Source organism: Amblyomma mixtum, chromosome 4 (genome assembly GCF_055824585.1).
Source record: "Amblyomma mixtum isolate Tamu chromosome 4, ASM5582458v1, whole genome shotgun sequence".
NCBI lineage: Eukaryota > Metazoa > Arthropoda > Arachnida > Ixodida > Ixodidae > Amblyomma > Amblyomma mixtum.
In genome coordinates, this window is record NC_143015.1 from 107,749,005 (window position 1) to 107,774,882 (window position 25,878).

Genomic DNA, 25,878 nt, shown 5'->3' on the forward strand with positions numbered 1-25,878 from the left:
CGGACATTACATGATGATTTCTTTTCTAAAGAAGCTTCTCAGAAGTCTTCGGCCGTACGGCTGTCAGACAACTGCGCGCCGAACAGCGCTTGCGTCCGCGGTTTTAGCAGGTTGACGAGAACTTTACTGCGAGTTACATCGAGGATCTTCTCGACCTGTTCAAGCGAGTGAACGCATAAATGTCAGAAGTTGATAAGATCTGGCACATTCTCAACGGCATGGATGAAGATGCATTTCAGGTGATGTTAGCGCGATTCTTGATTCCTGATTAGGAAGCTAATCAAAACTAAAATTGATTACCTTCTTAGCGCAGACTGCTGGTTAGTCCCAAAGCGGAGTTCGAAGCCACTGGCAAGAAAATCTCACATCAGTTTTTAACGCAATAGTGTAAGGGTCCTCTGTCGCAGAAAAGCCGATGTCATTACGGAAATTTACAAAAGGACTTGCAGCAGGCTAGAATTCGTCGTTGAGCCTGTAGAGAAGCAGCGCTTTTTCTCTTTACTATGACATTCTAGTCAAGCAAGGCTGGCTGTCGAAAGAGAAATTACCGTCGGATTTTTTTTTATCATGCAGATGCTCCTTTGGATATGGTCCCTCGCCGCCATCCCCAGATTTCAGTGCCTCAAATCTGAATTTCTCGGGTGAGTTTATCTTCATAAGTTGCAGTGTGTTATACGAATTCATTTCAGTGGTAATATCTAGCACACATTCCCACTACCTAAGGAACTTAAGCACATCATTGATGCGCTGATAATCAAGTGGATTCATTCCATTACTATCATATGAGTAGGATACAACAATAGGATACAACACAAAAAAAACAACAGTTAGCCACAATAACCTACTGCCGGCAGCCTGCTGTCCGCTATCCAATCAAAGCAATTCGTGAGATCAACATCCCATGATGTTCCAAACCAAGAAGCGAACCAGAGGCATCCTGACATTTCACCTTTTCATTGCCTTCTACAGCGAGCAGCTCTTACAGAGCTCTTTGGCTCAACGAACGTCACGTGATCTGTCCTTCCTGGGCGTCCTAACATGACCAGCATATACCGAGCGCATGTGTGCCACCACACACCTTGTACAACCGATTCGGACAGCCGCACATGTAAACATGCAGCTTGCGCACCCAGTTTTGCGTGGCAGACGTGAAACCTTTTGAGTTGTCGTCCACGGCCACTCGGTATCCCGCTCGTGACTGGCAATGAAAGCTGTACTGGCGACAAGACCCAGCCGACCACGAAGCCAATAGACTTCGTAGACAGGCCGAGTGCCAGTATCAGCTACTTATTCAGTTATTCTTGCCATGCAGCAGACTTAACGATCACGGTTATGTTTCTTTTAAGAAGGAAAGATTTAACAAATATTTTTTTGTCTTGGAGGAACAGTGTAAAACAGTATGCTGAATTGGGCGGGTTGGAGTGGCTTGATAGTCACAACTGAACGCGAAACTACAAGGATCCCGCGCTAGTTTGTGAGCTCTTTCTTACGCTCTTGTGGTTTCGTGCTGAACTACGAACAGTGTGTGGATCTAATAATAGGGCGCCCGAGATCCTCTACAGATTTAACTATTATCCTACTATAAAAACTGTCCTCCATACTCTTAATAAATTGTTCTCTGTTATGCTTTCTCTAACCGAAACTACATCACTAAGATGATTTGGTTTATGGTTTCTGGGGGTTTAACGTCTCAAAGCGACTCAGACTATGAGGGACGCCGTAGTGGAGGGCTCCGGTAATTTCGACCACCTGGGGTTCCTTAACGTCAGTCACGTAAAAGAACCCCAGGTGGTCGAAATTTAAGGAGCCCTTCACTATGGCGTCTCTCTTCGCACTTTGTCACTTTGGGACGTTAAACCTCACGAAACCATAAAATAAACCATACCATACCGCACCATACAATACCATACCTTACAATACAACACATATTACCATTGCACACCATAGCGCACGAAAATCAATGTAACCGTGCACTTAGCGCAGGAAGGTTTAGAACCACTAAATCTATACGATGGAACATGGAATTTTAACCGAGTTAACACATGATAGCGTTTGCCGTCTATGTCATAGAAAATCGAAAGCAGCACAACATCACACAATCTGGAAATACTGCCTTCTTTTTCAGCGATTCGTTCCGAGGCCCGGAGGATCCAGGGCCTTCTGGTTTTCCGGCAGTAACATTTGGCGCACGGAGCTCGCCCTCGGGTAAGAATCTCTTCATATTAGATACGAAACCCCATATCCGCAGGAATAGAACTCATGGCAACTTTCATGATACCGATGACGATATTTTATAGTGCAAGTACATCTCTGGCCAAACAGTGACATGCTATAGTGTTTGATGACGTCAAAGACCCATTTCCAAAGCATTTCACCTTAATGAATCCGAACACCAGCCCAAGGGAAAGCTTGTACCCATTTTATCCCCGGTGGGTACCTGACGGCTCTGGTAATGGAACCCCGCACCTTCCACATGCTAGGCGCATGCTCAAACCATTACACAAACGCTCCGGTCTCGTGGCAACATGAAGAACCTCTCGATACTGTTATGTTATGCGTACGGGTACCTACATTCTAGAAAAATATTTTGAAGAATTCACGTGCATAGTACTAGAAATAGATCCCTGGCTGCATTTTTCCATTCACTTCACGAATTCCGGCAATCACTGGTAAGGGGGGAAATAAAATAGACCCGGAAAGGAATAATAGAAAATGCGTTCTAAGATGGCATTAATAAACAGCCATGGCTGTGTCCGTTTTTGAATCAGAGAAGCGCACTTTGCAATGTTGCGCTGAAATCATCTCGCATGGCTTTGTTCCACAACAGCGATAAGATACAAACTGTACTTTGAAATGCATTTTAAAAGTTAAATAGCATTTTCATAAAGCAGTCATACTAGTGCTAGTGTCTCCAAGGGAGAAAGATTACTATTCAGCAGTTGCTTAGCATATGTAGGTTGTAGAGCAATCTAGATTGGGGGAGGGGGGAGGGTAAGAAGAAATTTGTGTTTTAGTGAAAGAAACAAGAGTAAAATGACGTTTTTCATTCCTGGCTGGCTGGCTCGCCATTCTGAGAAAATAGCAGCTTTATGGAAGCCCTCATTCAGCGCTCCTACTGCCACTCCACCGCGACCACGCCTTTAGGCAGACAGACAAACCAGGCGCAGGTATGGTACCATCCACCGTTAAGTTTTTTTTTTCTCTCTCACGCGCACTCACTCACGCGCACTTTATGCGCGTGAGTAGATGTACCAACGATCTTCGCCAGCAGTCCGTGGCCTCTTGGATGTGGAGTGTGAATGTTGCCATCGGAGTGGGGTTGACCGTCCTGAACTTGGTAGCTACCATGCGCCAAGAGTGGCGGCTCTGTTGCGGTTTGTATATGGACGCCTGAATTGCACTTGAGATTTCTTAATTGTGGTTGCTACAGGTTGCGAGCAATTGAGCATTGCGCTGCTGAAGTGTTGAGAAACCCGGGTTCAGTCTCGGCCACGGCTGGCGGGTTTCAATGAAGGCGAAAAGTAATGGACCCGTGTGCTGGGCGATATCAGCGCTCGCTAAAAGCCCAGATTAACCTAAATTTATCCGGCACCTTCCACTTCTGTGTTCCTCCCATTACTTCGGGACATTAAACCATACAGTTTAGTTATTTACATGTATACACGTTTCATCGAGAAAGGGCTGATTAGGCTTCCGAATTTCTGTGTAGCGCTAAGTCGCCGCTTTTTTTTTTGTCGGCAGGCGAAGCTTCACCACCTCAACATGATCCCCATAACAATTTTGCCGTTATTTTCTCATGAAAATAAATGAGTCATTAAGTTGGTTACCAAGGGATATGGCAGGTTTCGGCGTGTGCACTAGACACAGAGCAGCATTCATATCATTAAAATTCAAACTTTCGTAACAATTGCGCCACATTTCGCATGTTGCTCCACGCCACACCGAATTGCATATAAAACTCTTGATCCGCCCTGCCCTACGGTACGGCTTTGTCGTTTGGAATCCCGATTTGCTTACACAAACTGGCATCCGTCCCCTGAAAAAAAAGTTGTTGCTTTCGTATTACACCGATGTGACAAATTTTTTTGCCTTCCCAGCTGTATTAAATTACCTGAAGTCGTCCATTTGATGTGGAAATTTCTTGCACGTGTTAACGGTCCGTAATGTGATACACTTGACCCCGATTTAAAATTTTCTGTGTCGTCATCGTTAACATGTTACTACAAACTAAACACATCCCCTATCAGTCCTCGTACTACCTTGTTCAAATAGTTATGCCGAACACCATAAAACATTTAAACTCCCTGCATGACCCTACTCGGGTTCTGCCTTATAGAGAATATTTTGATTCGGCGATCTGAAGTTATATATCTAAGTGATCGAATCAGAATTCGCCTACGCCTTTTTTGTTTATTTTATGCACTCACCTTGTATCGTTCTTATCTTTTCCATAGGGATAGCGCTCCTTGAGATGTGGTACCTCGCCAGCAGACCGGTGGCGTCCCTGTTTCCAAGCCCTCGACCTGAAATTCATGGGTGAGTCCATCGCGGTATTTCGCGTTGGCTGATGTAGTAAAAAAAAAATATCCACCAGATTACTTTTGGGGTATTTCTACAGCTCATCGACTCGGTGCTGAAGATTTGAGGAACGTCGACGAGGCATATGAACGCGCATGCACCAAAGTTCGCTGCTCTCCCTCCGTATGCAGGTGTCCTGTAGAAAAAAAAAACATTCAGAGGGACACCTATTTATTTACATTATGTGTTGGCGGTACGATAGCACTAGCAGTTGCTGTTGACTTTAAGAGAAGTGACACACTTCACGTGTGGTGATGTTACTTCCCTCAACAAATAGGAACGCTCCCGTCCGGCGACATCACATCCCGTTGGTCAATGGGAAAGCTCCGATCCTATGACGTCACTTACCTCCAGGCAATGTGCAAATTTTAGGACCAGCTACGTATTCTGGCCCCCATGATATAAGCAGAAGGAAATAGGCGCTTTTGCTTGCTTTCCTCTCAGATGCTGCCTTCGCTGCGGTTTGTATTAAACTCGAAAGGAATGTCTCATCGCAAGTATCTGATAATCTGTTTTTACCTTTCGTGCTGATTGTTCTGCGTTGCATATTAGAAAATGCTCGCGAAGGGACATCAGCAGCACTGGTGTTGTCTCTTCCCTCTGTATTACTGACCAGCTCCCCCTCCCTTCGGGCCGCTCAGTTCAATTCCGCATAAGCGCCTGCAGGGGGCTGCCGGTGTTGGATTGCTTTGTCTCCGGAGCAAAATTTCTCCGCACTTGCACGTACACATTGTGCAGTGGGTGATGCCTCCTCGGATTACGTTTCTGTGCCCTGTACGCCCCATTCTTCGTCCTGGCCGGCACTTGAGTGGCTACTGTGGGAGCTGTTAGGCTGGCAGCTACCGCCCTTTCCTTCTATCATTGAGCCTCACCACATTTCAAACGCTACCTCACCACACTTAAAACGTTGTTCGCCAGTTGTCTCCGCGGTGGTTCAGTGGTTATGGGGCTCGCTTGCTGAGCCGATACACGCGGGTACAATCCCGGCCGCGGCGATAGCATTTCGATGGACGCGAAATTCTAGAGGCCCGTGTGCTGTGCGATGTCAGTGCACGTTAAAGACCCCAGGTGGTCGAACTTTCCTGAGGCCCTCACTACGGTGCCCTTATAGCCTGAGTCGCTTAGAGACGTTAAACCCCCATAAACCAAGACAAACCAAGCTGTTCGCCAGATAGAGCACTGTGCGAATTTGGCGGGCGGCAAACCCCAGTATATTGTAAGTGATACTTTTATAGCTTTGAAATAAGTTCTGATAACATTATTTAAAGGCAGTATCAAATTCGTCAAGTCGCTAAGGTTGCACCAAACGCCCCGTAAAAAAATGATTTTTGGTCTTTCTCGACACCCTGAATGTCGTTTCTATGAGCGACGTATTACTTCAAACCCTACTTGCCACATCATCTCAAGGAAGTCCATCACCGGCGAATAATGTCAGAATGAACACGACTGCCAGTGCTTTTTGTATATGTAGTAAAGACCAGATATTCTAGTTCTCAGTGCAGCCGGACACATCAGAAGATAACAACTGAAAAATCTTTCGGTCCTCGATCGTTTATTTGTGCTTTGCGATCGTATGGACATCTGCAACCTACTAGCCCACCACTTTGTCCTGAAGAACGAAACACAACAGAAAGCTCTTCCACGAATGGTGGCTAACGCTTTTCACCGCCTGGCTGCGCGGATTCGCAGAGGGACTAGAAGGTGCAAGGCTATTTATAGCAACATCTTGATAAAACGCCCGAACTATTGGATGGAGGGTCTGCATCCATGGATGTTTGTCGCTTGGGCCTTGCGTTGATTCCGACGAGTCCAACTCTAGTAAGCCAGTTCTTAGTATATTTTCTTCGAGCCCTTTACTCCAAAGACGAGTTTACCCAGTGCCGCCGAGGGCATTTGGCGCTCTACGAAAAACGCCCAACGGCGACGGCTGTAACAGTTGCCGTCGCGTCTCTAATCGGTCTCATCCAGTTGCAGTTATTTTTTTTCGCGCACAACTGTTTTAAACAGCACTATATATTTTGTAAATATCGCTATTTGTGCACATACATTACTTTATAAGTGCGTTCACGCATTTCGTAAAGCACCTCATTCATTTTCTCAGGGTTGGGAAGAAGGCTGAAATCGTTATTCCATTAGTTGAGCTGCTTGGAGTCCTTGTCCGGACGAGGACTCTCCCCGAGGACACCCAGTTTTTGAAAAAAACTTGCACCCTGTGTTAGGTGGATGTTGTTTTGAGTTCCTTATGCGCCATAAAACCTAATACAATACAATACAATACAATACTTATACGACTGGCTGGTTTGGTTTATGGAGTTTAACGTCCCATAGCGACTAAGGCTATGAGAGACGCCGTAGTGGAGGGCTCCGGAAATTTCGACCACCTGGAGTTCTTTATCGTGCACTGACATCGCACAGTACACGGGCCTCTAGAATTTCTCCTCCAAAGAAATTCATCCGCCGCGGCCGGGATCAAACCCGCGTCTTTCGGGTCAGCAGCCGAGCACCGTAACCACTGAGCCACCGCGGCGGCAGACTTATGCGACTGAGGATAAAGTTTTCCTGAGGAGCGGCGTTAGCGCATTCCTTCAGAACAAGAGATGCGAAAGACATCGCAGTTGTATAACCCTCACGAACCCAAAAGAATGCTATGCATTCACAAAGACATTTGTCTGGGCGCGAGATGTGACCATGCATTATCAGAAATGAGTGATCTTGCCATCCATTCATTTTGGTTGGAATTGACGCCGAATTTACTGTTTTTTTTTCTTTTCTTTTCCAGTGATGCGTTACGAGAACTGGACGAGACTGCGGTGAGGCCGACGCGCGCTCGTCCAGAAGTAAGAATATATTCTTGGACGCGAATGACCGCATCCGGGGGCATAAACTGGCGAGAAGCCGCAAAGTGGCTTTTAGTAACGTGACGTTGCGAACAAAAGTGTGTTCTCCGGCGGCAGCGTTTTAATGCGGGCGAAACGCAATGACATCCGTGTGGTGGGCGATGTCAGTGCAAGTCAATTATTGTCTGTTGGTCGAAGTCATTCTGGAGACCTTCAATAAGGCCTCCATTACGGCGCCTCTTCTTCTCATCTTCCTTTCACTTCACCCTTCCAAGAAGTGGGGCAATTACTGCACCCTTTCGTTTCCTCGAAAACGTGTTTCAATTTCCTCTTCTGGAAACTTTATTCCACAGTTTCTTCACCCCGTTTGCCATTGGTTAACTTCGTTTATTGGATGCGACACACTTCGACTGCCATAGCCTTGCATTCTGTGGTTTCTTACTTTGCACTGGGTAAAGAATTCAACATCGACTGCAACAAACTGAATATGTGATAGGGCGCTACGTCAACCAGTCATCGTTGTGGTCGAGCTGCGCCAATGAATTCGCCGTTAATGTGAATTAGACATAGCTCAAAAGTGGATACGGGTGATCATTTTTTTTAGTAGACTTTTGGAATTGCCAGATGAGGCTGAATGTTGACCGAATGCATTTGATCGATAAAGCTGGGCACACACTCTCTTAAAAAAATAACCAAAGAATTCAGTTAATTTTCTGGCTAGTAGCATACCAGTACTGCCGCCGAGCGAGGCGGCGGGTTCCAAACGTAAGGTAAACAAATAGGGAAGCTTCAAAAAGCATTTCGCAGTCGTATCCACCTTTTTATGAAGAAAAGTTTGACCGAGTAGTGACGTACGGCGCTAGTACGTTCGGCATTGTTTGTGGGATACACTTATCGGTAATTATTTATTTACTATACCTCAGAGGTCTCTGGCCGGAACATTACATGAGGGGCGGGCATAACAAAAATTGCGTGGACACTAAAGTGTTGAGAGGCGAAAGCTGAGAACACTGTCCCGTGACGACTTCCGGTGGATGTGACGTCGCAGCGTCCCCGTGGCTACATCGATACCCGAATTGTACATCTTTCGGGGATCTTAAGTGTTAATTACGCATAATTACACATTTCTCCATCTAATTTGACACAAATCCGACGTTTTTTCAACCATTCTGTGACAATTTTCACTATGTCGTGACGACTTCCGGTGGATGTGACGTCACACCTTTCCCATGGCTATATCGACGTCCGCGCTATTTCGACGCAATTTCGACATTTTTCTCTATAGTAAATAACTAATTACTCTACAGTCATCGAACTTAGCTTCTAGGCTCATTTTGTCCTCCTCTATTTAAAGCAACCATTGTTTTAGTCTTTATTTTGTTTCCGAGTTAAACGCGTGTGACACGCTTAACGGACAACAGTATGAGCCATTAAAGGCTTTCAGCTTAATAGGAAAAAAGTTAGGAGAGAAGGGTTGCTTTGTGGCCTTCGTGGTCTTCGCGGGCCGAGCATGGCGTTTTTGTATGCGGATTCTTGACTTCGGGTCCCTCTGTCGGGAAAGTAGTCTCTTTGACCATCCTGAACTTCGGATCTGCCTGTCTGTATAGTAGAGGCTGTGGTGCAGCGGCTGCAGTCAGCACCATTTATTAGAGCCAAGTTTATTTAGTTGATGCTTATACAATGGGCCAGAGCCGGGCAGCGGGCGGCTTTACTCGCTAAATGGGGCCTAAATTGTCCATCCAGTGGCATAAAGGCGTTTCGGGATTTCTGCCGGAAGGAAAACTCGAAAACGCATGTGATGTGCACTGCACCTCATTTGCCGAGGCAATTTTTATCCTTGCACTGTGGCCCTATTTCCGCTCCTTTTCTTAAATTCTTTCGTATGAGTTCAGGTGTCCTGCAAGGGTGCAGTAGTTCTCATATCAGAACCTCCAACTGTCGCTTAAGCAATAAGAGCCGGACACATGACACTTTAAAGAAGCAGGGCAACGCATGGAAATGAACTGCTTGCAGCCGAACCTACAACGATATGTAGTGGTCGCGTTAATCGGCAACGAACTTTCCCTACAGAGATGGTGCTGTGTTTATCTTACCCGATGTCTCCCCTCCGAGGCAGCAGTATTTGTAAATAGATAAAATAAATACACTCGCCTAATGCGGAGTATGTCCGACATCCACAATCAAAAACTTTGCAAGTTAGAAAACTGTAAAATATTGTCCCGGAAATATTCAAGCTGATGGTCGGTTCTTCAGATATATAGCAATATCTTTCTTTTAAACTGTTTGCATCGAACTGTTAAAACTGTCATACAAAGCCAGTGAGGAAAACTTCTGACGATAGCAAAAAAGTAATCGTAAAGAAATGCAAGACTGCCGTCGGGTGATCTGCGTTATATTGATTGTTGTAGTGAAATCTTACATTATACCAAAAAATTGCGTCCGTTAACGGTTTCCCGCTCACAAATGCTTTTGTCCAGAATGGTTGGGTATGGCAAGTAATTGCGGCCCTTGAGGGTGCAAGTTTTGGAGCATAGTTTTGGAGGAAGTATGGCCACTGCGCTTCTGATCATTTGCTTGACGTAAGCTTTGTGCTGCTTCACCGTTTACGTCGTATTGTTGGCGTCCCCTGCCTATGTACAGCCTAAGGCTCTCCCCTCCCGCTAACCGGACTCTTCGACTCGATCCGGTTTACATGCCATCTGCCGTTGGGGTCGAGCGATTCAACCCACCCCCTGCAGCGGAGTTGACTGGACTCGCTCCGTTGACTCCCGGAACCGAGTCTGCGATGTTTACACGAACCCAGTAGCCGATTTTCAACCCAACTCCTCAACTCAACCCCGTCATGTAAACGCCGCTCTCGACGCCAAGCACTCCAGCAGGGTATTTGCATACCACGCCTTGTATCTTTTCTGTAGGACGACGGGTCTCTGGGACAATGGAGGAGGCGCCTGATAATTGTGCCCGGCTTGCACTTACTTTCCACCCGTTCATTTCCGAGAATGCTGCCCAAGGTTCAGCTGAAACCTGTTACGTAGGGATTGCATACGCGTTTTGCTCCTGGCGTGTGCTTAGCCTAAGCGTAGAATTTCTTTTATTGCGGTTTTTTAGATTTTGGATACCCATTTCCAGAGGATGTTATCTTTCGTTGATGAGTTTTAATGATGCAAGGGCAGCCGTGCACCAAAGAGGGCCATGGAACAGTGTTTTCTTCGCCACAAGGTTGTCTCTTTCGCACGCGTTGCTCAAAGCGATCCTTCCACAGATGGGTCCGCAGATGCTGCAGTTGGGATTTCGAGGAGCCAAAATAATTCACCTTCCTAATGTATGCGGGGGTAAAAAGCAGCGGCTGCCATGACTGTTTTCTTTTCCACCCATTTTGTTTATGTACACTCGCCGTCAAATGTAAATGGAAGGCGACTTTGTAAAAAACAAAAATGAATTTCTATAAATCTAAAGCTTAATGGTCCTTGCTTGTTGGTGCACAGTGCAATTCACAGTCACAATAAGGCTGCACATATGTATTCAAGGATGCATGAATTGGGGGGCCAATGATTAATTTTTTTCGTGAATATTGCCTTCCATTTACTTTTGACGGCACCTGTACCTTCCAGTTGCAAATTGTAGTATGGCTCTCTGTACAAAGAATTTTTTCTTACGACGGCTAATTTAGCGACCCATCTTTTCTCCACCAACGCTGTCCATGCGTTATAAACACCCCTCCACGCGTCTCTTTTGTGTCATGACGTCTGTGCGTTAACCTATAAAAAGGCGGTAAAAAAAGCCTAAATTATCAACAAACAGGATTTGTTCATCCGAAGGAAGATGTGGGACCCGTAGCCCAACGTGTGGCCCTTTAGAAAGTGCCCTGATTGGCGGAATCGCCGCATCCACATGCGCTAGCTCGGAGTCGCTGCATCTGCATTCTGCGTTCCAACCAATTAGATGTCGCCGAAACGCACGATTTCAAAACGGACGCACGTTGGGCTACTGGCCCAGGACACGCTCCCACGTCCAGCTTCCGGACGAAGGACAACCACACACGCCAATCTGAAGCCTGGTTCGCCCGAGGTCTCCGGCATCAGGCGTTGTTTGTCTGCGCTGCTGTGTACGCGCCCATGCCTTGCAGCGCACAGAGACTGACCTCAGCTGAGTGAGAGTCTGGGAGACAGAGTAAAGACAATGCCTATGAAAAGAGTCTCTGGGCCCCTTTATGGCAGGTGGGTAATGTGGGGGAGCTTTGTGGCGTCAGGCAGCGTCTCTGGCATCCCTCCAAAACCCTGGCTCTTTGGACTGTTGAAAAAACGCTATGGACACCGAGATAATTGTAGTATCCTTGTCTGGTACCAATACACTCTTGAAAATAGAGTTTCCAGTCATTTCCATTACCTCTTCCGGTAACAGCTTGTTGCGAATAGAAGTGTGGACAAATGAACAACTGAGAAGTACTTTCGAGCGATGTAGATTCTTAAGCCCATGGTCGCCGTCGTTCAATTCTGAGGTAACTACACTCTTAACAGGAAGGAGTAAAAAGGGAGTCAAGCTGTCCTCTAGCGCACTCCCTTTTATAAAAGGGGAGTGCGCTAGAGGAGAGCTTTGCTTCCTTTTTACTCCCATATAGGCGTTTTTGGGTTTACAGTGTTGATATGCAGTGGTAAGCGGAGATGCACCACTAAATTACGTGTGTAATTGTTATGAAGTACGAATGGCTTTACACAAGGTGACACCGCTTCCCCAGTTCGAGAGGAGACAGACGGCCACGGTGGCTCGCCAAGATCAACACACCAGGCTCTATGCGCGGCCATGACTACGCTCTGGTAAGCACAGGAGACTGTCCCTTGTAGGGAACTCACTCCACTGGCTGAGGTTCCAGCTCCGCGGTCTGATTTCGAAGCGAAAAGCTTCACTAGGCTCGTCAACACCGCGCTTCGCGTGAGCCGGAGGCCAGATTTGCCACTTCTGCGCATGCTCCAAACCGAGGGAAGTCAGGCGCAGTGCAGGTGGCCGCCGACTCAGTAATAAAAAAATGATAAAAATAAGCACAGAAACGAAAATAAAAGAAACGAAAGAAATAAAATGTCAGAAATAAAAAAGTAAATAAGAGACAAACAGTGCGCCAGGAAAAACATAACTCGCTGGACGCCCGAACCGCGCAGTAAGGGAAGTAAAATGAAAAGAAAATTGGTTTTAAGAAAAGGAAACGACGCATGTCTCTCTCATATCTCGGTGGATACCCGAACCGCGCCGCGCCGAGCCGTAAGGGCCTTAAGAGAAATGAAATGATTTGAAAATTGGTTTTAAGAATGGAAATGCCTGTCTCTCATATCTTGGTGTACACCAGAAAGGGTACATGTCTCTAAAGCAACCTTCTAAGACAGCACCGTATTCACTACACGCGCGTCTCCTCCTCCGCCTCCGTACAGTCAGTGTGTGGACGGCCAAACGCCTCCACCGTCATCGTGGTGCTCCCAGCGCATTGTGCGCGAACTACGACAGCCATGACGTCAAACCAAGCGTAACTGAACCTTTTCGCTTGTATATCCAGGCTTATCCAGAGCTAAGCCACTGGCAATTATTTCACCAATTAAGAGCCCTCTGCAACACCTCATGAAGGCCGAAAATGAACTCTCTGATTCGTTAGGTGGTATTGCCATGAAGATCTACGCTAAATTTCGCGCCCTTGCACGCAATAGAGAATGCAGGATCGTGCCTGCGGGTAGGTTGCTCTGCTGCATCGACTTTTCAACCCATCCTCTGTTCTTAGACGAGTCTAGAGCACTGCACGGGCCTCAATCTGAGGCCCTAGCCCGGCCCGGGCTCGAGACCTGAGGCCCGAGCCCGGCCCAGGCCCGCGACTTCAAGCCCGGGCCCGGCCCGGGCCCGCTAAATTATCGCTCCAGCGAGCCCGGCCCGGCCCGTTTCAGAGTAACGCTTGAGGTATACTGCTCACTTTGAGCAAGTAGACTGCTACTATGCCAATAATGAACTGGCCGACAAAGGTTCTGAAACCGCAGTTTGGCTTCCAGAAAGCTGGTTCTTTTTAACCCAGAAGGAAGTGATGAAGAGTAAAATAGTGCTCGCCAGGCCCGTCTTTTGGAGAGCGATTTGGTGTAGGTGGGCAAAGATAAACTCGGAAGTTCCGAGAGCTAAACAAAAAGTGCTGCATGCACGCGTAGTAGTCTACTTTGCGTTCCCCCATTATTGTAATCAGTTATATTCTGCCGCCCGCGAAGTATATTAAAGCTGCCAAGCAAGCAGTAGGATGACATTTTTTTAGTGAACGCGATCTCACAGGTTGAGCTCATAGCCGAACTGGTCACCTCTCTACAGAAACGACAAGCTAAAACGCTTGAGTATTTCACGGTATGTGCTTGAGGACTACAAGCGTCCTAAACTAATATGTTGTTCCCGAATGCATTTCTAATAGTGTAGAGGTATGTTTTGGGATGACGAACGATCAATGGCCAATTAAGGCGAGTTGAATTTTACGCTTACTGCACCGCGACGTGGAAATAAGGAAATGAATAAGTCATTAAATAAAGCTTAGTTTTTTTTCTCAGCGCGTACTATAACTCATAGCGCATCCGTGTCGCTGCTTCAATGCCGCAGTTGTGTACTTCACTTTGCAATAGTAAATGATTTGGATTTGGATTTATGGGGTTTAACGTCCCAAAGCGACTAAGGCTATGAGAGACGCCGTAGTGGAGGGCTCCGGAAATTTCGACCACCTGGGGTTCTTTAACGTGCACTGACATCGCACAGTACACGCAATAGTAAATGAAAAGTCGGACACCAGCCGTTTCTGTACGGACCCAAGCCCGGCTCGGACCCGCAGCTTTAAGCCCGAGCCCGGCCCGGGCCCGCAAATACGGGCCCGGGCCCGGCCCAGGCCCGGCAAAATAAATCATGTCCCGGCCCGGCCCGGCCCGCGGGCCGGGCCGGGCCCGGGCTTTCGGGCTGGCCCGAGCCCGTGCAGTGCACTAGACGAGTCTACATGCATAGATCTCGAAGGAGCTAATAGCCGTATGCTCACGTAGAACGTGAGACGTCACGTAGAGGTTGTGGTGAAATAGAATAGAAAATAATGAGTATTTGAAACACTGTAGCACGAAGTTTGAAGCTCGGGCAATCACGTGCACCCTAATTTGATGAATCTGCCTCTAGCAAAAAAGTTAACATAGTTAGGCAATAACATAGGCAACTAAATAAACAAATAAACAAAAGTAATATTGGCGCCACTAAGTTTGGAACCCGCGGCGGCGCGAACAGATCCGCCTCGCTGGCGTGTACATGAGAGCACTATGCTCTCGCCGCAGCCGATCCTTTCTCGTGTTAATCATACTGCAACACACACCCGCGCTGTGCATTGCACGTCGTCGTATTCAAGAACTTTCACCGCTGCGCAAGTTACGAAAGGAAAGGAAACAGGTACTCGGCGTTGGTGTCCACCTGCACAAACCTGCTTTCGCAAACTATTTCGTGGTTAGCAATGACAAACCGCCGCCAGTTTTTGCGACGAAGATCGCGTGCGTGCACCGCACTAGCCACGGTCCGGCGTCTTTTCTTTCACCCAAGCAAAGAAGGAAACGAGTAGGGGAGCCGCATAATCGGCGCACCTTGAACACGCTGGGCGAAAAAAGAAGAGAATCGCAGCCGGGGCCCCGCGAAGCCGGGTGTGAGGGGAGTACGCATAGAGTGGAGAATGGACGAAGTTTACTGGTATCTCTATCCCAAACCAGGAAGAAGGAATGTAAGAGGAGAAGGAGGAGCTCAACTGCATGCGGCACGTGGTGGCGGATTTGTGAACTAGGGGCGCATGAACCAGAATCCTGGCCAAGTGGGTCAGTTTTCATGTTCGCAGGACACAGCGCAAGAGTGAACGGAACAGATGAACAAGTGGAGGACAACAGGACGGAAAGGGAATTGGCAGTTGTAACGGTAACAGGATTACAGAGAAGACAGGGGTCAAGAATTATGGCAATGTAATGCAGAGAGCAGACAACCGATGATTTCTAAGACTAACAGGGTGGATTGCAATAGAAGAAAAACGCAACAGTTGGGAGGATGGTGGAATGAGATGGGCGGATGAGATTAGGATTTTTGCGGGGATACGGTGGCCGCGGCTCGTTCAGTACGTAGTTAATTCGCAGAGATATGGGAGAAGCCTATGTACTGCAGCGGACGTAGAATTAGCGATATGATGTATCACTTACTCGTGGAGAGTATCTACCTGAATCGCAGGCAGTGCTGTGAAAGAACGAACATAAAACCCTCGTCCCTTCCCCTTGTAATTTCTGTATTAGGCATCACCTGCTTTTTTCTTGTTTCTGTACCCGGTAATCTCGTTGTAAAGTAATCGTCATCCAGTGAAGACGCCAACGCCGTCATTTGTGCTTATCTGGTGGCGTTTGAGAACGCTTGTTTTTCTCGCAAGATTGAAGAATCAGCACGCCTAACAAGTCAGCAGCGTACTTTGGGCTACTGGACTGGGTAGCGTGCTGTGCGCTAGGTTAGCTGGGCCCGACGCGCAGGATTAGTTCACAAACGGGTATTTTGTCTTTGGCTTCGAAGGGCTCCATGCCCGGCTTTCCTGTACAACCGAGCCAATCGGCTCTGCTGGATGGATGGATGGATGGATGGATGGATGGATGGATGGATGGATGGATGGATGGATGGATGGATGGATGGATGGATGGATGGATGGATGGATGGATGGATGGATGGATGGATGGATGGATGGATGGATGGATGGATGGATGGATGGATGGATGGATGGATGGATGGATGGATGGATGGATGGATGGATGGATGGATGGATGGATGGATGGATGGATGGATGGATGGATGGATGGATGGATGGACGGACGGACGGACGGACGGACGGACGGACGGACGGACGGACGGACGGACGGACGGACGGACGGACGGACGGACGGACGGACGGACGGACGGACGGACGGACGGACGGACGGACGGACGGACGGACGGACGGACGGATAGGAGCGCCCCCTTTGAAACGGGGTGGTGGCAATTGCCACCATGCTCAGCTTTTCTTCTTTATTATATTTTTTTGTTTACTGTGTTGGCAATTCTCATTAAGAATCGCCACCATCTTTACCTACGGTTTTCTACTGGTCTGCTGGTCATTACCAACTAGCACCATCTGTCGGCTGTCAGTGGCGAACGCCACACGGGGTGTATTTTCTGAACGTTGCCTAAACAATGCTGCGATATGAGGCGCGAATTTTATTATGCAGATTTCCTGCTTTTCCTACGCACTGCATAATGAGGCTTAGAAAATGTGTCCTGCACTGGCATCGACTAGTTCTGGTGGCCATAGGAAATCAAAGGGATGTACTAAAAGTTGAAAAATCTTCCGGTAATTTCTCATGTTCAACAACACTTGTCGTTGGGCGAGTTGGTCAGTTCCCATGTTGGCAGCACACAGGCAAGGATTAACGTAAGACAAGAACGAGGATGACAGGATGGAGCGCTGAACTAACAACTGCTAATTCGAAAAGAGGCGAACTCGTATTTGAGAGAGGCATAGCAGACCACTTGACTAAGGCAAAAGGACCGCAGGGAACAAGCAAAAATAAAGACACACCAAGTTGTAACAGAAAACGCGTGACTGAAGCGAAAGAGAAGTTCTGATCAAAAGCCAACAAAATCTTAACAGGGCGAACCGCTAAAAAGGGACAAAGCTGCAACTCAGATGACAGCTCGAGGTCAACCACCACTCCACACACAGCAACGAACGTGGAAAATTTTTTCTTCAAAGAACGACCAAGAATGAATCCAAGAAAACAAACACTCAAAGGGAATCATAGGATCAATTTGAAGGTTCAACAATGAAACAATCAAAATTTCTTACGGCTAGAAAGATCAAACAGAGCACATGACTAACAATTAAAATGCCAAAAATCGAAATGAAATGATGAGTAACAGTATGAATACAAAAAATTATAAAAGCCGAAAAAGATCATCGCGAGTTTTTTTAAACAAAGATGATCGGATGAAAACATGGCTGGTAGAAATGACGCTGAAAGGTTTAAAGCCCAACACAGCGGACCGGCCTGTCGTCCTCCTTGCTCTTGTGTTCCGTTCCTTATTGCGCTGTCTCCTCCAAACATTGATGCTCAGCGCCATGAATCAAATGGTGGCGGTCGCGGAAATTAGGGGAGATTGTCTAGATTTTCTGAATTTGTGATTACTCCGAGCCAACAGATAGCACGTTTCAAATGGACACACATTCAAAACTGAGGTAAAGTCACATATAAGTGTCGCTGCCATTGTACACGCTGATGATGCTGATGGAATCGTATAATTAGGAAAAACGTTTGGTTTGGTTTATTGCGGTTTAACGTACCAAAGCGACTTAGGCTCTGAAGGACGCCGTAGTGAAGGGCTCCGGAAATTTCGACTACCTGGGGTTCTTGAACGTGCACTGACAACGCACACTACGCGGGCATTTAGAATTTCTGGTTTCTAGAATTCGGCCGCCGAGGCCAGGATCAAACCCGCGTCTTTCAGGTCAGCAGCCGAACGCCGTAACCACTGAGCCATCACGGCGGGGCTCAGGAAAAGGGGAGGACCAATTATGGTAGGGTGGTCGGGCCCTCATTACTGAATTCCGTTGACAAGGGCCGCCGTACGTGCCCCTTCCATGCGGTCTCGTTGAACCTCGAGATGCGAGCCGGATAAAGCGGCCTCCCATCGTTCCCAAGTTGGCTGTTCTATTAAATCATTAAATCTATTAGCCTGGCAGGCCCGTATTATATGATAAATGTCCTCGTACTGGCCGCCAGATTTACACTCTGAATTAAAAGCTTCTGTGTTTATTTTATGATGTTTAGCCGAATTGTTGTATTCGCTGAGTAGGCGCGAATATATGCGAAGCCGATGCAAGGTCGCAACCACTCAGTTCGTCGTGCGGTCACATAAGGCGAAATACTGTGCAGTACTGTCGTTCATGAGGCAGTCTATGAGGCAGGTGCGTTATTGTGTCACGTTTCCTTAGGGATGTGCCTTTTGCAGAACTGCCATCCACACCGACCACTGGCGCTGGTCCGACCCTCCTGGCCCTGGCAGAGCACAATGGGTGGTCGTCTAGAATTCCTGCGTCGCGTCTGCGTGATCACGCAGCCGTCACCATCAAAACCTGGAATTCACTGCGATGGGCGCGTGAGTGACTTTTGCTAAGGAACAGATTTTTTTGGTACTGCTCAGGAATGTGCTTAAATAGATAAGGAACAGTGTTCTCTATTGATAGGGTTGGGCATCGACATCTTTCTCGCACTGCTTGTTGCAAGCCCTTTATTACTTTTCTCGTGGAATTATTCTGACCATGAACTCATCGGCCTTTCAACAAGAACTTTGTTCGGACAAGGCCGTAAGGCGTGCTCAGAAGTGTACACGGTTCCCTACTGTCATATATGCAGGCGTTTATGAATACTGGTTTTGCAAATGCTTCCATAGATGGTCGCACGATGAAAATAGAAAATTGGGGTACACTAAACCAGTAACGTATAATATCATCGGTGCGCCCTCTGCCAGCGCTCCAGATTCAGGTGCGCAAGTAGTGTAGATGTGTTCACCAAGTAGACATGAACAAAATGCGGCGAGGCTTATCTTGTTCTAAAGAAAGGGCAAGCGCCGCTCCTATAGTCTTTCATCATATTAGTCGCGTAGAATAAATATTCCGCCGCCCTCGAATCAAATCTCGAGCGCCTGTTTTCGTTAGTGGCTTAATGTCAACTGAAAGTTTATGGTAAGACAAAGGGTCCTGAATTTTCTTTACCAAGACAATGACACAACGCTGCTTAAGCTGTGATGTCGTAACAGGAAAAACGGTTGACCTGTCGCCCCGCTGCCGCTATGTTGGCATTGGGGGGTACTGAACAAATCTGCTGGGACTACAGTGGACACTTTCAGAGTACAGTTTTTATGTATACCCAGCATGTGAGCGGAAATATATTCTTTGTCAAATGCTGTGCTTGTTGATGAAGGCGCTCATAAAAGCCGAATATTTTGTCATGGGTGTATGGGGAGTAGAATATATTTTTGGGCATGATCTGGATGAGTGCGACATTATGGCTTACTAGCAATTTGGGGAAACAAAATGAGCAAGAAAATCGTATCGTTCTAGGGATAAGACACAGTACTGCGGAATGCGGATAATTCATGATTTAATGGATTGAAGGATGTGCTGATTTGAAATGTTTAATGAAATTGTATGGGGGGGGGGGGGGGAGGGGGGTTCGCTATGTTTTTATGTCCAACGTTCTCTTACAAAAATTTTCAAAATTCGATATTTTTGACACATTGATACAAAACTATTCAAGGTAATTGTTCATTCTGCTAAAGAGCAAAGTCTTTATTTTAAAGCATTTCCATCGGTCACATCGAGCACATCAGTCTGCCGTAGAAAACGAATAGGGAACGCTACTGACGTTAACAAAAACGTTCAAAGAAAAAAAGATTGATTGTTATAGTGACACTTGCATTATATGAAAAAATCGCGTTCGTATACGGTTTCCCACTCACGAATGCTTTTGTCCAGATTGGTTGGGCTACAAAATTGGGGTATATAGTGTTTTCTATTATTCTAGGCTGTTGAGGAAAAGATACATTGGATATATGAATAAGCTACAGACGCAAGGATCCACAGTTCTGCGAGAGCTCACACTGCACAATGTGCTACCGTGTGTGCTGTGTATAACTTCTTCGCCCCACTCATTCGATGCAGCTGCGATGGCGACTACCGGCCTGCTTCGTAACTAGTTCCACAATATGTGGCGCTCCAGCAGGACAGCGTGAACGATGCCTGTTCTTCGTTGCCATGGAAACACCCTGCAGCAGCACAAGGGATGTCCGTGGTGCGTCTTTGTGCCACGTGCCTCTGTACCACGTGCCATGCGCTGTGTCATGCGCCACGACACACCTGTGCACAGAGTGAATGTGGCTCGCCACTGCGGCACGCTGCGCTGCACATGGTCAAAAAGCTCTTCGGGTACACATCTGCCATAGAGCTCCCAAAGCCGTGGATACCGTACAAGGTAATTTTTCGGCTCACAGCTGACTATCATCTTCTAAAGCGTATGCCCCACCGTTTGTTTCCTCTGAAGAAGCTATATGGGGTTTGTGCTGCGAATGCTTAGTGGCACGCTATGCAATCAATGAAAAGGATGTGGAAAGCAGACCGCAGTTTTTTGAAGGCATACGCATGTTTCGCATCGTCTTCATTGCACGAAGGGAGCCCCTGTCATCAAGTGTATGCCCAACTGAGTGAGCGTTCATGATTACGGATGATTTAAAATTTGAAATTGAGAAGTTATGAGCTCCTAAATTATGGAAATATAAGGCTGTGATAGCATTCAGCTTGAGGACATAAAATCTTTGACATTATTATACTCCGCCATACCATAGCATACCACACCTTACATACCACCCTATTCCAGATAGTGCCATACTATACTATCATCACCAGCGATTCGGATAAGCGCTTAGCTACCACTACGCGGCGCGTGGTTCTGAGTACTTCAAAACAGCGCATTGATATCATCAACGACGCGCTCCCTAAAGCCATTGCCATCTGTATATTCATTCCTCCCCTTCCCAAAAACTTGCACCCAGTGCATGACCAAGGCCGACGCACCGACAAAGCCAGGGGATTGCTTAAACATTACTCCCCCTTGCCGGAAACGGTTCACGTTGATGTGACAGAATACACCGACAAGGAAGCATTCGCACACGCGATCGTTGACAACCACGGATAACCTCCGGTGACGGCCGCCTCCCTTAATACTGGACTATCGATAGAGGCTGAGGGGGCGGCCACAGCGCTCGCCGTAGCCGGCACCAAAGCAGGACACATCCTCAGTGATTCGAAAGCAGTAGTCAGGAACATCGCTAAGAGGAGGCTACATGCCCCAGCTCCCTCCGTCCTGGCAAGAGCCAAATTATACACAGCACGGTTCCAGCTCATATGGTTGCCAGCACATTGCTCCCACCGAGGGAGCACGGCCGCTCATGAATGTGCAAGAGGACGGGTCAACCGGGCACGGAGTGACCCGAGCACCTGGTTCAGGAGGGAGTGCCTGGAAACCTATCAAATACCCTCCCCCGCATAAATCCCTCTCCAAACCAGAGCAGGTTGCTTGACGGCAACTTCAAACGGGTACGTTGCCAAATCCGTATACTATTCCCTGATGCATCCTGCGGAATGCAATTCGCGCTGCAATCTCTGCAATCATTCTAACGCAAACCTCAATCACATCATATTCGAGTGCCCAGGAGACCAGCCATCTCTGAGCTTGTGGGAAGCTGCGTTGCTCAGCCCTGACTCGGAGGTACAACTCCGGGGCTCTGGAGGTCGCAATGAAGCATGGACTTCAAGCCACCTAGCTATGTCAGAGGGCCCACGCGCTGTTTAAACCGTATCCCTAACCCTTGCCCTCTTTGTCTTATGAAAAATAAATGTTTGTTCCTCCTCGTCCAAGAAAGCAAGTAAATGAGTGAATGCCGCCCACTCAAAGCTGTAAGTCGTAGGCTCCGCAGCACTGCCTGAGCGCTGTCCCGAATTGGCGATGACATCCATACCGCACTTCATCGGACCGCACCGCATCGCGTGTGTAGTGCACTGCACCATATCATGCCATACCATACCACGCTACACTATACCGTACCCTACTATAAAATACCATGCCATGCCATACCATACCGCATCATATACCTAAGAAACTTTGTGTAGCAAGATGTCACAGTTTTATCATTTTCCTCACGTTGTTTATGCAAAATATCGTTTGAGAAACTAAAACTTGTGTGTCGGGTGCTACTGCAGCAGCCGCACCCCTTGGCCTAAACTTTACGGGTACGTTCGTCAAGACATTCCGCGAGTTTGTCAACGTAGCGCAATTAAACGCGGATATCGAGGGACGATTTTGATCGATCTGGTACCCTTGTCCAGTGCATGCATTCGGTGCGAGTTGTGTATGTCGCCGCATCACATCGCGCACTCACTACATCGCCTGCACTTATGGACTGTTTAGCCCTATGACAACATACTCTGTATTCAAACTCCGCAAACATCCGCCCCGCCTCCACGCGCATCGCTTAGTTTGTTATTAAAAACAGTACTGCTGTAGAGCTGTAAACGGGCCACTGAGGGAACAACAGCAGACGTAGAGAGAGTGCTGGGATTGGATGAGAAAATGAATGGATGAGGAAAGCGTGACATTGACCAAGGCGAGTTTAGAAGATTGGTGGAGGAAGTCAAGGGAGGGGTGAATTTGGAGGGGAAAAGATGGCCAAACAGGATAATATAAAAATGAATAGAAGGAAAAGAAGAAATTTAACTAGGGGGAATTGATGCTAGGTGGCGTAAGCTGCCACCCGATACAAAGCGTAATGCTATTACCATCCATCTATCCTTCCACCAATCACCACCACCACCACTTCCTCCTCCTCCTATATGAGTAGACTAATTAACCGCCGGTGGAGGTCCCTGACGTGACGCAGCGGAAGGTGCTAAGAATTTCTGGATTCGTACAGGCGTACAGGCCCCTTGGAAACTTAACATGTCAATGTTGAACACTACAACCTCATCAGATCAGACTATCCTAACATTAGTGTTCGAGAAGTTAGCGGTTATAACTGTGCTGCACTAGGGCTATGAGAGGATAGGACGAGAGGTTAAGAATAAATAATGTTGCGCAGCTCTTCGGCGCCCGTTCCGTGTTCCGTGTTGTCATTGTCGTTGTCGCGCAACCGGTTGTCCGAGTTGCAGAGCGAAACCCATCCTGGAAGGTGTCTGCCTCGGGAAGATCACGGAGGGTGGCTAGCAGCGTAACACGCCAGTTGGGAGTTTTGGCAGGTGGCGTGTGGAGAGCTGCGATCAAACTTCGCACTATAGACTATCGTATTCGTCTTTCAAATTTTTCATGCCTGCTAACACTGACCTGGCTTTACCGCTGAAGCCATAATCAAACTTCAAAAGCTTATTTCCAGAAATCTGTGGAGGTCTTCGCTGAAACACCCGGTTTCCATGTCCGTGCGCTTGGTCTCCACAGGATGGCGCATTGGTTGTGGAAGGCCGCGCTGCCTGCCCGGTTGAGGACGGCATTGTCGGCTTGCCTGTCCTGAACTTCGAGGAGTGGTCGTACCCCGTCTGCTGTCCGGGATGTTTAAGGTAATTGTGAAGCACAGCCTTACCTAATACAGTGGGGCTACTTCTAAATCGGGATGAATTGCGATTGAGACATTCAGGAGCGTTATATGCCTACCTTGCCAGCACCCACATATGGGGCAGCAACACGGAGGCGGAAGAGGACGAAGCAGCAACCTGCGGAAAGGAAAATGCCAGTTGTAACGTTAACAAGATGTAAGAGATGGCAGTGGGTAAAGAATATGGCAGTTAATTATATCCTAGTTATACTGAAAAATAAATGGGCATGATCAGGACAATGTTAGACAGAAAGCAGAAAACCAATGATCCCTCAGGAAAACGTAGTGGATTGAATTAGAAGATAAATGTAGCAGGTGGGGAGGGGGAGGGGGCGGAATCAGATGGGCGGATGAGAATATGAATTTGGCAGGGGTACGGTGGCTGCGGCTCGCTCAGGAGATGGTCAATTGAAGAGATAGGGGAGAAGCCTCTTTCCTTCACAGGACAGAGAATCTGTAAGAGTGTGTAGCACCTACACGTGGAGTGTATATTGGCTGCCTGAAGCTGTGCAAGCTGCTGAGAAAGGACAAAAACAAAGCCCTCGTCCCACCCCTTCGTAATCTTCGGATTAGCACCCTCCAATTTTTTTCTTGTTTGCTTACCCAAAAATCTCGATCTAAATAAATCGTCCTCCAGTGAAGACGCCAACGCTGCCATTTGTGCTTGTGTTATTATGGCACGATTGAAGAATCAGCTGGCCGAACAGGTCAGCTGTGTACTTTGCGCTACTGGATTGCTGCGCGGTAGGTTAGCTAGCGCCTCGCGCAGGATTAGTCGATAAACGGGTAACAAAGGCCCTTGTCCGTGGTCTCAAAGGGCTCCATGCGCAACTTTCTTGGGCAACCCAGCCACAAACATTGAAGTTCAGCGCCATGCATCAAGTGATGGCGGTCACGGAAATTAGAGGAGTCTGTCTCGATTTTCTGAACTTGTGATAACTCCAAGCCAATATAGGGCACGATTCAATATAGACACACATTCAAAACTGAGGTATAGTTACATTATGAGTGTTGCTGACATTGTGCTCGCCGATGATGCTGGTGAAATCGTTTGTTGAAGAAAAAAGAGGAAGAGGAATTATAGAAAGGTGATCAGGTCTTTATTTCTTTATTCCGTTGGCAAAGGCCGCCTCCGTGTTCTTTCGACATGGTCTCGTTGATCCTCAAGGTCGAAGCCGGACAAGGCTGCCTCCCATCATTCTCAGGTTGGCAGTTCTATTAAAGCTTTAGAACTTGTAGCCTTGCCGGTCCATATTGTGTGAAATGTCTGTGTATTGGCTGCCAGATTTACACTGTTATTCAAAAGCTTCTGAATTTATCTTATGACGTTTTGTGTCGCTGAGTAGATGCGAATAGATACAAAGCTGATGCAAGGTCGCAGCCATTCAGTTATCGTGCTGTCACTTAAGGCGAAATACTGTGCTGTACTGTCGTTCATAAGCAGTCTAGGAGGCAGGTGCGTTATTGTGTCACGTTTCCTGAGTGGTGTGCCTCTTGCAGAATTCCCATCCACACCGACCACTGGCGTTGGTCCGACCCTCCTGGCCCTGGCCAAGTCCAACGGGTGGCCGTCTGGAATTCCTGCGTCGCGTCTGCGTCATGGTTGGCATCACGCAGCCATTGTCATCACAAGCTTTCTTGCACTACGGTGGGTGCGTGAATGACTTCTTCTCGGCAACAAATTTCTTTCGTATTGCTTAGGCATATGCAGAAATGCATAAGGAAGAGTGCTTCCCATTTACAGGGTTATGCGTTGGCAACTTTCTCGCATTGCTTTTTGCTATCGCGTCATTATTTTTCTCGCGGCATCTCTTTGATCATGAAATAACCGGCCTTCCAAAGTGAACTTTGTTTGGAGAAGGCTGCAAGGAAAGGCCAGAAGTGTACATTATTCTCTGCCGTCATTTATGCAGGGCTTTCCAGACATTGGTTTTGCACACGCTTCCGTGGATACTCGCAAGAAGACAATACGAGTTCTATTGCGGAATGTTACTAAAGATGGAAGCCGTCTGGGTTATAAATCTGGATATTCTAATGTTGTAACTTATTAGGCATCGGTGGTAAACGGTGTCGCTCTGCTATATCCAGGATACCCATTTTAAGGCGGCCGGGGCGGTCGAATCTCGACGTAGGTGAAATTCTAGAGTGCCATGTACTCTGCGATGTCAGTGCACATGAAAGAACCATGGCTGGTCGAAAGTTCCGGAGCCCTCCACTACTGTGCCCCTCGTAGCCTTAGTCG

General features: G+C 47.5%; 1 protein-coding gene across 3 annotated transcripts in view; it reads left to right on the plus strand.

Moving 5' to 3' along the window:
* LOC149347759 (uncharacterized) overlaps positions 1-25,704 on the plus strand; it is a 33,144-nt gene extending 7,440 nt beyond the window's left edge. The window contains exons 3-11 of one of the 3 annotated variants that reach the window (XR_016292194.1): positions 574-641; positions 2,126-2,205; positions 4,455-4,536; positions 7,358-7,415; positions 12,151-12,229; positions 18,450-18,596; positions 20,161-20,470; positions 23,483-23,601; positions 25,137-25,704. Coding sequence is in view for 2 of the 3 variants with exons in the window: in XM_089585670.1 (XP_089441796.1) it covers positions 20,282-20,470; positions 23,483-23,601; positions 25,137-25,296 (468 nt within the window). In the remaining variant the exon portion in view is untranslated. Of the gene's footprint in view, positions 1-573; positions 642-2,125; positions 2,206-4,454; positions 4,537-7,357; positions 7,416-12,139; positions 12,230-18,449; positions 18,721-20,160; positions 20,471-23,482; positions 23,602-25,136 lie in introns of those variants that run through there. The other 2 variants (XM_089585671.1, XM_089585670.1) reach the window with 2 other exon arrangements.
* Positions 25,705-25,878: the final 174 nt, after the last annotated feature.